The 18,732-nt window shown below is 37.3% G+C and overlaps 1 protein-coding gene across 2 annotated transcripts in view; it reads left to right on the top strand.

The window, feature by feature from the left end:
• DOCK4 (dedicator of cytokinesis 4) overlaps positions 1 to 18,732 on the top strand; it is a 242,056-nt gene that overhangs the window by 179,849 nt on the left and 43,475 nt on the right. For both annotated transcript variants that reach the window (XM_061467701.1, XM_061467700.1), the window contains 4 exons: positions 5,671 to 5,765; positions 15,121 to 15,196; positions 16,774 to 16,874; positions 17,506 to 17,564. In XM_061467701.1, the coding sequence (XP_061323685.1) occupies positions 5,671 to 5,765; positions 15,121 to 15,196; positions 16,774 to 16,874; positions 17,506 to 17,564 (331 nt within the window). The remainder of the gene's footprint in view (positions 1 to 5,670; positions 5,766 to 15,120; positions 15,197 to 16,773; positions 16,875 to 17,505; positions 17,565 to 18,732) is intronic.

Genomic DNA, 18,732 nt, shown 5'->3' on the forward strand with positions numbered 1-18,732 from the left:
TTCTGAGCAAGTCTATATTTCTAGATTCCTAGATTTTTATATTTCCTAGAGGTTTCAAGCTTTATTTCCATTTGATGTATCTATGAAATACAGTGTTGAATTTATTTCAACTTACTTGATGCTAGAACATGAAAACTCTGTAGAATTAGTGCTTGAATGGTGTTTGATTTGGTACATTTATATTCCCCCCACGCACATATCCTCCTATTATACAGACACATATGGAAAGCAGCTGTAGCCAGTGTCACCAGCTATCAAAACAGAGGTCTTAAGAATTCAAGTCCAGAATTTGTTTCCATTCAGATCTCCTCAAATCAGCACCAGTGATTCAGTGGCAGGAGGTCAGTCATCATTAATGCAGCATTGCTTCTCTTCTGAGTCTTAAATAATATATTGGAAATATCAAATACCATACAAATGTGTGTAACTGAGAGCAAGAGGAAAGGATAAGAGCTAGTATGTGAGGCTGATACTGCTGTTAATCATGAGATGATTGCGTATGACTTAGGTTATCTGAATTATCTCACAACTTACCTCTCTATTTTTCTGATTGTTTGCTAAGTGTGGCACTTTGTTGGTATTTTATACTGCTTTAAGAGAATGCTTCTTAAGAAGTGACATCAGTGAAGATTCAGGAGGTCAGAAGCACCTGTGATAAAACTTTTTTTCATCTCAGAGGCTTTTAGAGGCTGAGCTAGTAGCCATAGTTGATCTTGTGACTAGTACGTACCTTTGGGATTTAAGCTTCAGTGGTAACTACCATCAACTTGCTGTATTTTTTAATCCTCTTTTTGCCCCCTGGTCAGTGATGTCAAAGTGGACTGCATCTTCTCTAAGCCGCATACAAGTTACAAATCTGATACAGTCTTTGCAAGGGACTTATCAGTGTGTAATCCAGGCTTCTGAATTGCTGTCTGCTGTGCTTTTTTGCTTTGACTACCTGTTTATGATTAACCATCTCTATGAACAATTAGGCACTGATATTACAAGGTGTTTTTAATTTCTTCCAGGCTCATTCTCAAGGTTACTGTCAAGTGCATACTTGAATGCATGTTTGCACAGCATTTCTTACACAGTTAAAAAAATACCCCTCCCCAAACTGCTTCTCCAAACAAAAATTCCCTCATGCAAGCGCTTGTAAAAATGGAATGGAGGCTGCCATTTGTTCTATCCAAATATATCTGAAGTTCTTAATTAAAAAAAAAAAAAACTATACCAAAATTATTAAAGGCTGTTTCCAGCTTGTTAATCACAGTATAACGAAATGGAGACTTTGAAGGAATGACATTTTCGTACAACATGCATCTGAGTGATGCTTTAAACAAGTGGTTGTTTATGGAAATATTTTATTTTGTAAATATATTTAGTTTAAGTAATTGACATGGTGACTGTTTTTATTTTAGTCACTTCTTTGAGAGAGTCAGATTTTTTCCACACAAAGCAGAAGATAGAAGAAGCATTTTATGTTTGAAAATATGCAAGTGAAGAAATGACAGAAAATTAATGGCTGAGTGGTAGCAGCAGAGACAATAAATACTTCACTCACTTTTAGAAACATTGAATTTAATGAGGCAGTAATTTTAAATGCTTCTTTTTATCTTTCAATATTATTTTAAAGATACCTCCTTTTGCTTACCACAAAATACCATTATCTTCTAGTAAATATATTTTGCAGCAATCTATAGAAGAGAGGTGCCTTTGCAGGCAGATATTTGCTACCACAAAAAAGTTTGGATATAATTTATGACAAAAGGTAATGGTGGAAGTTATAAATAGGAGAAGTGGGAACGTGACTGAGAAAAAGAGTATATGTTAGCACAGTGCAGCTTTGAGCACCGCAAGGTGTTTTTTGTTAATATGTGTCAGGTTTTTAAGTAATAGTTTAAAAGAAAAAGATATATACCTGCAGAAGGCCTAGTTTTTATCCATTGGCAGTGTACCCTACATGAAGTGGAGAAATAGATATACAGGAGAGATCTGATGAAGAAAAAGCTAACAATTCATAGGTATAAATATAAACTTTACTAGGTTTTTGATCCCTCTCATCCAGCCAAAGGAGCCTGGCGGGTGCCAAACTCTATCACCAAGTGCTATTTATTCCACTGTTCTCTAATGACCCCTTGGACATAGGCTATGCAAGGTTTGTAAAGCATGGGGAATGTCTCTGGGGGAAAAGCCCAATTCTGGCCACCACCCTTCCGCTGTTATGCAGAGTCATCTGCTCATGCATGGGACTTCAGAAAGGATGAGTGCTGGGGCAGAGGGGTATCACTGAAACAAATATTTGAGTGGCTTCCTATGTAGATTGACAAAGCAGTGAAGGAAAGAAGATCTGGAAAAGAAGCTGGCCACAGGATAGATGAGTTGTCTGGGCAGAAACAGCCCAACGGCAAACCATCTTCTTTCTTGTGGGCACCTTGGTACTCTGCAAAAAAGCTCTAGGATGCTCTAGAAAGACTTGATACCACTACTTACTAAGTCTGCAGTATGATCCAAAGCAATGGATGATCAAGCAGTGAGCTTCAAAGTGGACTATTGACCCAAACTAAAACGATGTACAGGCATACTGAGATTCAGTGAAAAGTCTGACCTGCTTTACAGAGGATTTTACATGCATAGAGGAAAATGTGAAGGAAATTGCAAGGCAATTTTTGGTTAAACGAAGTCTTTCAGAAGGTCAAGTTTCTCTCTTAATCACAGTTTGATAATTTCATCAAGCAAATATTGCTGCCAAAGGAAACCGAACTGTGATACTGTGATATTAAGTGATGTAAGATAATACTAGAATCTATGTACACTAGGTAGGAATATTAAGGGATGGTATTTAGACTACGTAAAAGGACAAAATTACTCCCTTGCTGTCTCCTAAGATAGAAGGCATATGAGACATTAATTATATCTGTACTCAACCAACCAAATGTTAGTTCACATATAGTGCGGGCAAAAATGTTTTTTAAATGTTAAAATCTGTTACTAAATCATTATGATGTGTTCATCAGAGCAGATACAACTATGAAAGACAATAGGTTAGTGCAAAAGAAACGGTTCAAAATACAGTTACAAAATTGATCTTCCATGAATGGTGCTTCATGGTAATGTTTTGTGATATTTGGATCATGAAACAAAAATGAGTGATTGCATCATACAAAATGCCAGGTACTAGAATGATAACCAAAGTATTTTATGGAATTGGTACTTGGAGGTGGGTCCCTTGAGAGTGAACACTGATGCTGAATGTCAATGAGCGGTTCTGACACATTCAGGATGCCATTACATTAATGTCAAAGTATCAGACTAGTCAACTGGCATTCTACCCTTTGATTATTTTAATGCTTCTAATAGAATCCTAGGGAAATGTATCATCAAATATAGAGAAACTAAATAATGAAAAATAAAATTTAGCTACAGATTAATTCTGTTAATAGAAGTTTAACAGTTGTATCTTGAAAATCTGACAATTGACTAGTTTTTCCAAAGTTTTTTACTAATTACCTGTTTCAGTTATATTTCAGCTTTGAATTATACTGCATATTGTTTGGTTTTAATATGTACTGTAGCAGAGATCTGCAGTCTTACTTGGGCTTTCAAATTCACATTTTATATCTAACATTGCTTGTTACTAAATTGACGCAATTTTCTGTTTTATTTTTCTGTTAAAATTAGAAATAATTAGCCTGGTGTTAATGATTCAGAATGATTCAGTGCCTACATTTGCTTTGGTTTGAAGTTTGCATGGTACTCTGGTTTTAGCCAAGATACCTAAAGAAATTAAGTAACGTATGATTTTTGCCCAGGGAGGTTGTAAATGCTCCATCCCTGGCAGTGTTCAAGACCAGGTTGGATGAGGCCTTGTGTGATATGGTTTAGTGTGAGGTGTCCCTGCCCATGGCAGGGGAGCTGGAACTAGATGATCTTAAGGTCCTTTCCAACCCTAACTATTCTATGATTCTCTCTGACATTGTTTTCTTACTGACTTTTGAAGCAGCTGAATGCTTCAGATTTCAGCAGGCTGAATGCCTGAATTTCAGCAGGCTTTGGCAGTGGCTCATGGGTCTCAAAGGAACTAAGTTTAAACCTCATGAAGCCCTTGGCTTTTAAGTCCTCAGATCATTACTTGGGTTCCCAACAGCACCCATCTGGGCTCTTCAGTTCAGCAGCCGGTCAGTTCCCTAACAGCATCAACGTGTATTGTGTCTGGACAACAGGTGGGATAAAAATGGGATATGGGAGAATTTGGGACATTATTGTGAGGCAACCTGCAGCAGCATTCAGGGCATTGCCGTGTTGCTGGGAGTATGGCACAGAGCTGCAGGGATTACAGCACAGGGAAGAGAAATAACCCCTAAAGGAAAGAAGAGAAGGCAGAAGTGTTAAAATGTAAGTACAAGGTGCAAAGCTATAGGAAAGCAATCTGGCATAAATGAGTTGCTTGTAGAGCTACTTGTTCGTCTGTGAAGCTGGTCATCTGCATTCAAACACTGTGTTATCTGCAATGAGTATCGTTTATACTCTTTAATACAGATAATTTTTGGCATCTTGCTCAGAAAACAGGTTGTCTCTTTTATGTAATCTTCTCTGGTGGGTGGGTGCAGGGATCTCAGCTGCCTTTCCCAGTGCCTGTATTCGTCCCCCTTTACAGTGATTCTCTAATGAAAGACATCTGTTGTGCAATGCCAGTCATCTACACATTGATAAATGCAGTTGAGAATATATTTTGGTGTTCAAAATTATTTGATATCCTTTGTTTGTATCTTCATCACATCAGTGTTTCCGGCTAACTCTCTACAAGTGTTGTGGCCAGAATCAATAGAAAACATTTCAAGGTCAGGTACCACACTGCTTCTGCTAGGCATGTTATGTCACTCGCCTCATGTTCTTCATGATGTCAAAAGCTCTGTTTCGTTTACTAAAAAAAATACTGGCTGCTCTATATGCAATCAGGATGGGACATTAGAAGTATTACCTTTGTTGGTAATTTTATTTGTGTAAAGAAAATCTGAAAAATTATGCATGGAGAGTAATAGTTCAGTTGTTTATTAGCAAGTTGAATGAAATAGGACATGATAATGCTAAAAGCTCTTAAGCAGTGATTTCTACGTTCAAAATAGCCCACATGTGTTCACTATTTTTACAGATTCAGCAAATGAGGCAGAATTGTTAAGTGACCTCCGTACACCCAGCCAGCTGCAATAACAGTTCAGGGGCCGGGGCATCACTTTTTGAATTCTCTGGGCTTTGCAAATCCAATGATAAAATTGTCCTTATGCTCCCTCTCTTTCCAGCAAATAATGTCACTTCCAAAATAATTTTTGAAAGTGATGAAAACCTGGCATGATTAAGGAGATACTCAAACCCTGCAGTGTTTGCAAAGTGCTTTTTTGATTTGCAAATTGTTCTTGGGATCACATTTGTGGAAGTGTATGGGTGGAAACCAAATGCATCTTTGACATTTCTCTTATGTGTTGCTGTCAATCAAATGGCTAATTAAATTTTTTTCCTCCTTTTAATAAAAAATAATTAAATCACTATTTGAAGCTTTCTTCTGGATCAAAAACTAATCAGAGGTTTATGTCGAAAATAAATGCATTTTTGCCTCTGATTAAAGTATTTTTAAAGCTCACTGCTCTTTTTAAAGCAGCAAAGACATATGACTTCTTCTTTTCTTCCAAGGATTTCCTGCTGCAGATTTTCACTGTATTTCGGATACTAATACGACCAGAGATGTTTCCAAAAGACTGGACAGTGATGCGTTTGGTTGCAAACAAGTAAGGCTTTTTTTTAATGTTAATAAAAAATATGAGTAGTATGTGAATATCATGGTCTAAATAAAGTTATATGATGTATGTAATAAAAAATTAAAATATCTTTTATAATGCTGGCTGCAGTTTCTCATTTTTGAATTCAAGATTTAAAATCTCTGGACTTACTTTACATGACAAATTCATAATATAATCTGTACCCCTTTCTATTCTGTGTTTCAGTAAGCACATATAACTGGAAACTCAAACGCTTTTACAGAATGAAGATGCTATGCATCAACAGCTTTGTTTTCCAAGTAGCAAATGACAAGTCTCAACAGAACTCCATTTCAAATCTGTTGAAATGCTGAGTTAGTAAAGATCTGTTTGCTCCCAAGAAGAAATTATCTCCTGTGATATCGTTAACAATGTTGTGTGTTTGTCAATTTAGTACTTGTCAGAATAATCACAAATTAAAAATCACAAATCAGGAAGTGAAGTACAGCACAGGCAACAGTAACACAGGGCTCTAAGCGCTGCCTGGTGACACTTTGAGAGGTAACCTCTCAACTATTCTTTCTTTGCTCAGGCCTTATTTTTAGAGAAGCAGTTTCCCAGCATTTCTGAGAAGTCATTGGAATGGGTCTGAAACTGTTGAATTTTATTTCACCTGTGTCATCAGCTCTCCTTTTTTTTAGGCTTAGCTTTAGATCAGATTAGCCAGCTGAGCAGTCAACACAGTTGTACAAATACCAATGTCGGCAGAGGAGGGGGAATTGTGTTGGGCAGACCTAAGAATTCAGAATTTAGGATTGACATAAACTTTCATGGTACATATTGCAGTGCCTGAAGGAAATTGTTTTTTCTTCTGTGTTGTGCCTGCTGGCTCCAAGGAATTTAAATTTATGGTGCTGTACAGAATACTAGTAAAAAGATTACTGTTACAGTTAGATTTGGCAAAATTGTGTTCATGATAGTTATTTGTTATGTGTGTGTGTGGATATGAAAGCATCATAATAATTGTTCAAACTTTGTCATTTTTAATACCTCAGTGTTGCTAATCTTGCTAAGTTTGAATTCTAGAAAAAAATTATTGTTAATAATCAAAAAAATACATATGATCTTCATATGATTTTTTGTTCTGTGTATGATATTAAAGAAGATATGGTTGATACTGCATCTGGTAATCATGCTGAAGAAATAAATTGAGAAACACAGGAAGGAGGACAAAAACATTGGACCTTTGAGACTAAATATATACTCTATGAAATTGTTATATATTCCAGAAACAGCTGGCTTAGCAGATGGCTTCGCAACAGCTGACATGTACAAAATTAAGATTTAGGAACAACCTTGGCATGTTTTTTTCAGTCTGGTTGTCGTCAAGATTATGGTACTGAGTTCTGCAAAAGAATATTTGCTTCCAGCAGTATTTTAGTTATCTTCACACATCTCCTTTTATTAATCTATGTCATGTTGTTTCTGACCATCTAGGAGCTGACTCTATGTCCAGTTCTGTCAGGCAAAAAACCAGGCAGAAGCTGGCAATAACTGCTATGGGAATTGGCCATGGCAATAGGCAATAGGCTAATCAGATCGGCTGACTGAACCCGATAACACACAATTGCATAAGCAGTACTGCCAACAAATGGGATATAAATACATCATTACCAATTCAGTGTTCAATAACTGCTTTACTAGGCATTCCTTCCTTTGTGGAGGAAATGCTGGTTTTCTGTGAAACAGGGTCTTGGCCAGGTGTACTTTAAAGTGTGGAGTGAACTGAAAACTCATCGGTCCTATGTTATATACCCGTGGCTTAGTTTCTGTGCCTTTATGAGGCAGCAGGAAGGAAAATCCCCTTCTCTCCTCAGCTACAGAGGACTAGTTTTTCCAGAGCTGTTTCTAAACAGGAGCTCCTTTCTTTAACTTGTGACCTCTACTGCCATTGGAGTGACTGCCTTCTTTCCCTTCCTCAAGGTGTTCAAAAGCACATAGCCACAAAGTAGTAGCTTTGTTAGAATTGTTCCAGCCCAAAATCTGGAAGTGTAAAAAGAAGAGCCTAGAGACAGGATGAGAAATTAGGGCACTGCTTGCACCACAGACGGAAGTGGCTGTGAGCTATTCTTCCTGAGCTTCACTTGATGAGCCAGAGCTTTTCCAACGATCTGAGACTCTTCAGGTTTGAAGGCAAAACTTCTTCAACACCATTCTCCATTCATGTCTAAAAGGAAAAACTAGAAGCTCTAGCCCATCTTTTTAAGAGTATAATTGAGTAATCCATTAACAGACTAGACATTTTTAAGATTTGTCTGAACATGATGCTGGGACATGTAGTCAAGGTCGTGCATTGCTTAGAAAGGTTGGACCTTTCTAAGGTCCCTTCCAACCTGGTATTCTATGATCTTTTCTAACTCCTGCTTCCCAGGAATAAAATGACAGTCATGTTTCCTGTGTCAGATGGCCGCCTTCTTGCTGTCTGGGCTTCGACCCAAGAAGCAGTAGCTTATAAGGCAAGTGTGTGTCTTGGAATCTTCAACCATCACTGCAGTCACATCACCAGTAGCAGTCTTTTCTCTTCCCTGTCCCTAGAGTGAAATAAAAATTCAAACTGTCTAGTATTTACAGTATGTAGTCTGGGGAAGAAATGAGTCCCTAGTAAGGTCAGGTAATAAGCTTTTCCTGAGGTGGGAAAAATATTTTTTTGTCTTATTTATATATGCAGAACTTCAATTACTTTGAAAGATTTTTAGTTCTTAAAATGCCATAATTCTTTCAAAATATTTATTTATAGAAATATTGCTGCCCCCTGGCTTCTGGATTTTTTTCTTTCTTGTTGCAATGTTTTCAGTAAGCATGTAATATCTGATATTTGGATGCTGTCTCTGATTAAAAAAACCAGAGAAGATACTGTGAGGTCAAGAATACAAATCTGTAACCATCCAGAAACTAACATACTTCACGATGCCACATGTGTGATCTGTAGTTCTGAATGTTGGGTGCCCAAATGAAACTTATATTATTATAAAACTACCAACCGTCTTCCACAGTTTGAGACATACAGTAACATTTTAAAAGGCATACTTAGCACTAAAGAGAGAAATGGATCTTTTTTGAATTGTGTTCTGTGATGGAAGTAGAAGAATATGCAAAAAGATTCCTTAATGTTTATTAGCTTCTAGCAGTGGAGTAATGAAGAGAAAGTCACTCTGTTTAAAACTGCAGAACCTTGTAATAGCTGAAGTGAGCTAATCAGCAAAGCAAAATAATTATTTACAGTTATCTAATACTTCTAACATGGTTGTTACTACTGAGTGACAAAAAATATATTTTTCTATATCCTATGGAAAATATGATTTTAATTTATTTTCTTTCATTATAGGCATAGACTTACTTTCTACATCCAGTAGCCATTAGGCTGGTTTGCTGGCCCTCTAAGCAAAGCTTATATTTGTAACATCAAATAAGCACCACATAATGTAGAGAGATGCCTGAATCAGTTGCCTTGTGCTAAAGAGGAATCCAAAATTCTATAATAAAAGATGCCAGACTAAAACTGAAGCTTCTGGATATCACCTTCATAATGTCTCTCAACAGGAAATCACTGTGAAGTGGTCACTTACTTAAGTTGCCCTAAGGTTAGGAAAAGAACCACTTATCTAATGCTTGACTGCCATCTTTTGAGGGCATTTAACAGACTGACCTAAACTCCAGTTATATCATGTTTCGTTAACAATTGAGGTGGCTGTTGGAGATCTGAGTAAGTTTCTATTACTTGCTGGGCAAAGGTTTGATATTTATAACAGACTTCAGCTATGTACTGTGGAACAGTGAACTAATTTTCCACTGCTTTCAATATGCAAGAAACATTTTTTTTTCAGAACTCTGTATGACTATAACTAAGTATATCCTAACTGCATTTTGTTGAATGTTAGAAATGCTAGATCATTCAATTCTCAATTTGAATTTTATAAGCATACAAAATGGGTGTATGGATGTATGAATTTATTTATAGTAAAATAATTGGTCGTAAAGGAAGATTTGCTGTGGTTTTTATACTAAAATTCCAAATGTATCTACTGAGAGCTCAATATAGCGACTTTCAACAGAGAGCCCTTTTGGTTATCTGATGACCAAAAGACATTATAATTATTTCTTAAAAAGCAACTCAAACAGAATGCACAGTGAAGGAAGACATCAAATTAGCATTAGTTTCATTATGACTCCTTTGAAGAATCCTGTTAGCTCCCATGGTGTGGGAGTCTGAGACTCCTACAATGAACAAAAATTCTTGCTTTTATGTAATACACAGTGTTGCTAATGTTCTTGTTTTTATGTAATACAAAATGTTGCTAACAACTGAACCTGACCTTCAGTCTGTCACAAAAAGCATATCTATACATAGGTATGCATGTATGAATAAGTTTATGTATATAGAACAATAGATATATGTACAAGAGGCTAATAAAGGGTGGAAGCAAGGACAGATGGCCTGGGAAGAATACAGGGATGTTGTCCAGGAAGGTAGGGACCACGTTAGGTAAAGGCCAGTTAAAATTAAACTTGGCTAGGGATGTGAAAGATAGCAGGAAGGGATTCTATAGGTACATTTAAAATAAAAGACAGACTAGGGACAACGTGGGCCCTCTCCAGAAGCTATCATGAGAACTGGCTACCCTGGATTTGGAGAAGGCTGAGATTCTGAATAACTTCTTTGACTCAGTCTTCACTGGCAAAAGCTCTGACCACCCCGCCAAAGTCTTGGAAAGCAGATGTAGGGACTGTGAGAATGAAGACCTTGGGCCCACTGTAGGAGAGGATCTGGTTTGAGACCATCTGAAGAACCAGAATGTACACAAGTCCATGGGTCCTGATGAAATCTATCCACGGGTCCTGAAGGAGCTAAGCCACTGTCCATCACATTTGAAAGATCATGGCAGTCAGGTGAAGTTCCCAAAGACTGGAAAAAGGGAAATATAACCCCCATTTTCAAGAAGGGGAAAATGGATGACCCAGGGAATTACAGACCAGTCAGTCTCACCTCTATGCCTGGCAAAATCTTGGAGCAGATTCTGCTGGAAGGCATGCTAAGGCACATGAAAATCAACAAGGTGCTTGGTGACAGCCAGCATGGCTTCACTAAGGGGAAATCCTACCTCACCAATTTGGTGGCCTTCTATGATGGGGCTACAGAACTGATGGACAGGGGTAGAGCAGTTGATGTCATCTACCTGGACTTGTGCAAAGCGTTTGACACTGTCCCACACAACATCCTTGTCTCTAAACTGGAGAGACATCAATTTGATGGATGGACCACTCGGTGGATAAAGAACTGGCTGGATGGCCACACACAAATAGTTCTGGTCAATGGCTCAATGTTCAGCTGGAGACCAGTAACGAGTGGTGTCCCTCAGGGATCAGTGTTGGGACCATGTCAGTGACATGGACAGTGGGATTGAGTGTGCCCTCAGCAAGTTTGCCATTAACACCAAGCTGTGTGGTTCGGTTGACAGGCTGGAGGGAAGGAATGCCATCCAGAGGGACCTTGACACACTTGTGAGGTGGGCTGATGCCAACCTCATGAAGTTTAACCATGACAAGTACAAGGTCCTACACCTGGGTCAGAGCAATCCCAGGCACAGCTACAGGCTGGGCAGACAAGAGATTCAGAGCAGCCCTGCGGAGAAGGATTTGTGGGGGTGTTGGTCGATGAGTAAATGAACATGAGCCGGCTTCAGTGTGCACTTGCAGCCCAGAAAGCCAACCGTATCCTGGCTGCATCAAAAGGAGCGTGACCAGCAGGTCGAAGGCAGGTGATCCTGCCCCTTTACTCTGCTCTCATGAAACCTCACCTGGAGTACTGTGTGCAGTTCTGGTGTCCTCAGCATAAAAAGGACATGGAACTGTTGGAACAAGTCCAGAGGAGGGCCACAAGGATGATCAGGGGACTGGAGCACCTCCTGTATGAAGACAGGCTGAGGAAGTTGGGGCTGTTCAGCCTGGAGAAGAGAAAGCTGCATGGAGACCTCATAGCAGCCTTCCAGTATCTGGAAAGGGTGTGTAAGTATGCTGGAGAGGGACTCTTCATTAGGGACTGTAGTGATGGGACAAGGATAATAGGTTAAAACTTAACAGGGGAAGTTTAGATTGGATATAAGGAAGAAATTCTTTACTGTGATGGTGGTGAGGCACTGGAATGGGTTGCCCAGGGAGGTTGTGAATGCTCCATCCCTGGCAGTGTTCAAGGCCAGGTTGGACAGAGCCTTGGCTGAGATGGTTTGGTGTGAGGTGTCCCTGCCCATGGCAGGGGAGTTGGAACTAGGTGATGTTAAGGTCCTTTCCAACCCTAACCATTCTCTGATGCTATGATATATATGACTCTAGGTGCATTTCATTTATGAAATATTAAAGAAACTCTTTTTCTGTTCAAACATATGTTTGCTAAGCAAGATTTCACTCTGCAGAGGTTGAAATGAGAATGTTACATATTTGTCTCCTATCAGAATGGAAAAAGAAAGCTTTCAGTTTCTACCATTGGCTGCCCAGACAAAAACCAGGTTGCCAGAGTGCAGGCTAGGCAGCAGACCAATTGTGGAGCTGCTGTTGTGGAGTTGTGGAGCCTGGGAGCAGCTTTAGACTGTTCAAACAGATTATTGCAGAAAACTTTGCTCTAAAAATCTGGTGAAAAAGCCACTCTGCAAACAAGGGCCTTGGGTTAGCAATCTGTGTATGAGCCCCCATAGTAACTGAAAGAAGAGGGTTTTCTCCTGTAATAGAGTTAGTAGTTCTGAACAAATTTGTGGCAGGTGGTAAGAGGAGTGAAAGCAAGTGTTATCACAAACTCAGTGTTTTCTAGTTTGATACTCAAATGGATTTCAAATAAGTGTTGTTGTTTTGAAATTGTTGGCTGGGAAGCAGTTTGGAATGTGAGTACTGTACCAAATCAGACAGCTGTCCATCTGTCCTCTGGCTGCTGTCTCTGCTTCATGTATTTTTACTTTTGTTGGGTTTTTTTGGTTTGTTGTTTTTTTTAATAGAACCTACATTGCTTGTGGGAAAAGTGGAAAGAGAACTGCTAATCTTAGCCATGCTTTCTATCCACCTGATTTTAGTACATTGTAGGTTCAGAATAATAGGTTGTGGGTCAAAACCAATGGTTTCATCTTTCTATCTTCAGTCTTATGTTTTGAGGTTTTTTTATCTACAACATACACACTCTCACTGCAGACCCATCTGTAGTGATTATCAACTAATCCATGTCATATCTTTGGCTTACCAGATAAATCAAACCTGAGCTATGTTGCCTATAGCAAGAAATACCATTGCAATTATTCTGTTATCTCAGGAATATTCTAGAAAATATATTCTAAAACTTGCATTTTAAGTTTTATACTCTAATCACCTTCTCATAAGAACTGAAGCAGATATTTCTCTTCATTTTCATCTGCTGTGGAAGGAATGTGGCAAGAAAGGGATTGTCTCCGACTTAAACAGAACTATGTAATGTAAACTTACGGTTGCAGTATGGTTGCAGTTCTTAAGATCCTATGGAATTTTCTCTTGCATACAAATCTTCATGGATTTTTTACTTTGGATTTAGGTTGAAATTTTACATAGCAAGAGTTCTGACTATCTGACCTTTTCTATCAGAACATCTTCCTGAAATACTGTTTCCATTTTGCGAAACATATGGGCTGTAAATTAAGTCATGCACAATAACAAGAATGACGGGACTCTCTTCTTATCCATGTCTTGATTTTTAGCTTTGCTTATATTGCAGTTTGTTAACATTTTACTTTGTCTTCCTTGCTGCAACAGGGAGTGCTGTACATACACTGTAACTCCCTGTTGGTGGAAAAGTAGACTAGACCATACAGATGAATGCTAAACATGAGACACTGCTTGGATAGGAAAGCTACAGTGTAATTGTTGTGAAAATTATTATTTGAGCAATGGAACTAGGAATGAATGACACTTGAGTCTCAGGTAGTGTTCTAGAAACAGTCTCAGACTTGGCTGTTACAGGTGTTCAGACACATCAAACCAGAAGGTAAAGTTTGGCATGGACATTTATTTTAAAAGTAAAGAGATGGAAGCAAACATTTCAACTAGTAATACGCTAAATAATACACAGCCATTTTGTATTTATAAACCTGAAATCTGCCAAACATGCTGGGAGAATAATAGAGTTTATCTCCTAGGTGGGTTGGTTAACATTTAAGTCTTCAGTGTTGTGAAGATGAAACGTATTACATATCTTTAAGATATATATATAATGGCAGTTATTAAATACAAAACATTTTGTCTCAAATGAAAAATGGTAAAAAAAATGAAATTCAAAGTATGGAGGGGTTAAGAAATTTAGCACTGTAACAGCATACAGGTCAAGAGCCATGCTCAAAGAAATATTAGATGTATCAATAGTAGATAGACGGTAATGATATGAAATGTATAGAAATAAGCTTTTCCTCAGAAGATCTTTATACAGTTGATTGTTGTAAAATACGTGAGTGTAACAGCAAAAAAATCATGCTATATTTGTCTGGTTTTCTCCCCTGTAAGCTTTCAAAAATAATTTTTGGTTTAACTAAATCTGCTGATAGTCACGAGTGCACTAAGCAGAGGTTAGCTTGGGGGTTGAATCACTGACATGAGTTGTATTTGAATAATCTTTAAGGATGTTCTGTTCCAGTAGATTACCAAACTTGGTTGATACAATGAAAAGGCTGTCAATGACCTCTGATGACAACCACTGTAAAAGGTTTGGGGTTGTATATATTTATCTAAGGTAGATTAATATAATTGAGGCAGGTGTCAATGTAGTGCAAGGCATGACCGTTTGTAGCGCACAGAATAGAGATCTTTAGAAGCAGGTCTTTCTTGCAGTTTTGCATTTATCTGTTGTCATTAAAAAGGCTCTTTGTCCATGGGGCTGTCAATATTGTCAATATTGGAATTATTAGATATTTTATATTTATAATCTATATGCACATCCTTTCAGTGCCAGGAAAGCTGAAAGTAAATTGCCCAACTTTATATACCAGTGCTAGCACGACAAAATGCGTATTAAATCTCTTATCAGCAATATTTGCAGCACAAAATTAATGATTTTCCTTCTTGAGCAATTATATTCTATACGGAATATGTTTTCAGCACATGTTCTTGCATCACACACATTTCTTTGTTTTTTTCCTTAATCTGCATGTTTTCTGTCAATAGGTGCTGTTAGTAGTCAGATATTTGTATACATTTAAAATGTAGTATTTAATGCCACATTACATGCTACATCTATTTCTTCATTGGAAAATTGTCTGGCTCTGAGTATTAAATATGAATCTTTACTTAATGAAAACTCTTGTCTTTTTCATTCTTTTCTTCCCAGTGTGATCATTACTACAGTATTGTACCTTTCGGATGCCCTTCGTAAAAACTTCTTAAATGAAAACTTTGATTACAAGGTAAAGTAAATGTGTTCAACATGAGATAGTTGAAGTAGCTCCTACATCATCATGTGGGTTGATGGTTTATTATTAAACTTAGCTCCAGCATCTAAACAGCTACAACTTATCCTAAATCAGGAATTTCAAGTGGTCAGAGATTATTTTTTTTCTAAATGCAGGACTGACTTAAAAGTCTTAAAAAAAGCTATGGGTTGTTTTGGTTTTTTTTTTCCCCAATTTCTTTTTATTTTTCATTTTGTTATTTCAGGTTCTTTGTTAGACTACTTATTCAGGATTTTTGCATAGCCATTTTTTGGATTGTGGAAACTAATTTTCTTATTTATTATTACAGATTTGTCACAGAAAGGAAAATTATTCCATTTTTATTCAATGCAGATTTATAAAAAATATAGATTTGCATTTCTGTAATTTCTCTCAAGACCAATTAACATGCTGCATAATTAAAATTAGAACATTATGACACTGCATGGTGAATGTAGTTAAAGATGTTAGAGTACCTCATATAGTGAGAAACGGCACCTATGATAAACTGTGAGATACAGAATGATGCATCTAGGATTCAGATGAGAAGACCTAGGAATACATCTTAAAAGACCCATTCCCATGGAAACACGAATGAATATTCTGCCCAACAAAAAGACATTAGCCTAATTGCTTCTTCATAAAAAGTGCAGAGCTTCCTTCCTAGAGAAGATAGCAAGCTCCTGTTGACTTCCAGCAGAGCTGTGGATGCCTCTATGAAAATCGAGACTCCTGTTGGAGAAATTGCCAGGAATGCAGATTTATCTACTTGTCATAACTGAACATGAGGAAGCCTATCCTTTATGAAGTTCCAGAAGTTCAGGGGCTAAAACTGATATAAGAATTGCTTGTAGACAAGGTGTCTTATGTCCTTAAATTTGCTATCCTGCAAATAGGGCTTCCCATACACTTCTTTCTCCCTCCTACCATGAAGCATCTATATTGAGTTAAAATAATTAATATTAAATGATCTTTAAATTTCTCTTAAATCTTCTAAGTAGAAGATTCAACATCTGATTCATTAAGCATGTGCACAAAACATCTGTATATTTGCACTGTGTTAACAAAATCTGCCTTCGGTTTTGCCCAGTGAAGCCTGCAGTGAGACTTGCAAAGAATATTATAAAGTAGGACAGGCTGAAGAATGACAATTCTGTTATGTGATGACTTCTGAGGAGTCAGATTGTTTTGGGTTGTTTTTGTTTGTTTTGGATTTAAAGGCATAACTTTTTGTACTCTTGTCTTTAAAAATGCCCAAAATGTTTCAATGGTTTTAAGGTTTTCTGATTTGGAGGGATGAAAAAAATTATCTGGAACTCTCAAACTGTTACATTTAAGAGATGTAGAATATGTAAAACAGATGTATTTCTGATAAATATTGCGGGGTTGGTGAAAAATATATTTCAATGCAAGGTAATTTAGTCAAAAACAGTTGAGTAACTCGTTAGTTGAGACTGAAACAAATGATATGATTTGAAAATGTGCATCTTGAGTGGTGATAAAAAGATAGTACTGAGAAAATGAAATAACCAAATGCCATGTGCTTATTGTAGATATGGGATTCCTACTTTTTTCTTGCTGTCATTTTTATAAACCAGTTATGTCTGCAACTGGAGATGTTCACACCTTCCAAGAAGAAAAAGGTTTTAGAAAAGTAAGTACTGCTGTCAGCTTCTAGAAATCTGTACTAGATTAAACAATTTCCAAAATGTAAGACGTAAGAGGTTGCAAAAAGGCCTACCGAAAATATAACAATAACAGCATTTCCACTGTCTACGAGGGGAGTTGGTTCTGGCCCTTTGTATAGGTCTTCAGAGCTGATAGCCTTTGTAGATGTGTCCAAATTGGTTCAGATACTGGTACAAAAATATCGATAGGGTAGCAGTGGTAACACTAATTTCCAATTCTTGCATAAGTTGATTCACACTGGCTCAGGTGTTTCTGCCAAGCACAGCACTGTTGTCTGTATGAGTTAATTGTATTTCTTTAAGCTAGAGCAAAGCTATTTGTTTTCATATTACTGCAAAAAAAAAGATTTTGCTTCACAGCTGTTACTGATGTATAGCATTGAGAAAGAACCAATACTTTTGACAATATTGCAAACAAGCTTGGGTTTAGGAATCTGGTTTTAGCTTGGTACCATGGAAGGAGCAAAAACTTGGAAGAAATCATCACTTGCAGAGTCGTTTGGAACCTCAAATGAGACATTTCATTTAACAATGTCACGGAACGATATATGAACTTGATTTTCTTAAATGATCTTTCACTGGTTTAATACATTGCAGATACGGTGACATGCGGGTAACAATGGGATGTGAAATCTTCAGCATGTGGCAAAATTTAGGTAAGTAATTAAACACATCATCATAAGCTCGTAAAATGCAAACCAGTTATTACTTCTTATCTGTTAAATACACTTGCCAGTGATAGAGTTGATAACTACATTCACATGAAGTCTTGATTAAGGTTAGGAAAACCCTAGGCATCTGTAGCTCCCTTCTTTATAGCAAAACTCAGCTTTCTGAGCCTTGATACAAACCTTTCTGAACCTTGATCTGATCTATCCCTATTTCTTCAGAGAGAACTGAAAGAATGCCATCAGAGAAAATTAAAAAAGAAATTACTGCTCTTGCTGGGCAGAATTATTATGCCTGGAAATATACTTATGTTCACAATTTTAGATCTGTTGCCAGACAGTTTAAGGAACAGACATATATCTTAATTCTGAAGCTCTCTTGAGATACTGGATTTGCATCAAATCTTCCCCTGAGTCCTAGTTGCACTGAAATATAAAGGCATAAGCAAATCAGTGACTGATGTATAAATGACACATTGGACAACATGAGAAAAACACATGCTTGGATATAAAGTTATGAACATTTTTATATTTATAAGCAATAACCATGCAAACTGTTTGAAAGTATGAACATCAGAGAAATGCAGTTAAAAGTTGTTTGCATAGAAAAATAAAAGCTGAGGAGAAGATTTGGACAATACATTTGTCATCTTTGTATTTCAATTCAATCAATAGTTCACTTCATTAAAGGGCTCATTAAAGATATAAATACCGTTGGTGGTTAATGAGATACTGTCATCTCAATTCCATCCTTTCCCCAGCAAGATATGTAGTTGTAAAAAACTGATCTTTCTGATCAGCTTGTACTAGAAAGAGAAATGTTCAAAATAAGAAATACTTGCTTATTAATAGCTTGTTAACATTTGTTGTGTGGCACATTTTACTTGTTTACAGTATTTAGTATTGCTTACTCACTCTTAAGGCATCCCTCTCAATTATTTGGGTACATGATAGGTATTTCTAAACTGGTATAGCAAGGACTCACTCCTGCATGCTAGGATAAGACAGTAATGTGCATCATCTCCCCACTCATGTTGTTTTCTGCTGAATGGAAACCTGGTATACAGGCAAGGAGGGAATCATGATGCCTTTAGAAGAGAAGAGTTTTGTGGGGTACAATATGGAGTTCATCGGGTAATGTGTTCAATTATAAACT

The sequence above is a fragment of the Pezoporus flaviventris genome, unplaced genomic scaffold (genome assembly GCF_033815535.1).
Source record: "Pezoporus flaviventris isolate CSIRO_AGI_PZ_B2104156 unplaced genomic scaffold, CSIRO_AGI_Pfla_v1 ptg000045l, whole genome shotgun sequence".
Taxonomy (NCBI): Eukaryota; Metazoa; Chordata; class Aves; order Psittaciformes; family Psittacidae; genus Pezoporus; species Pezoporus flaviventris.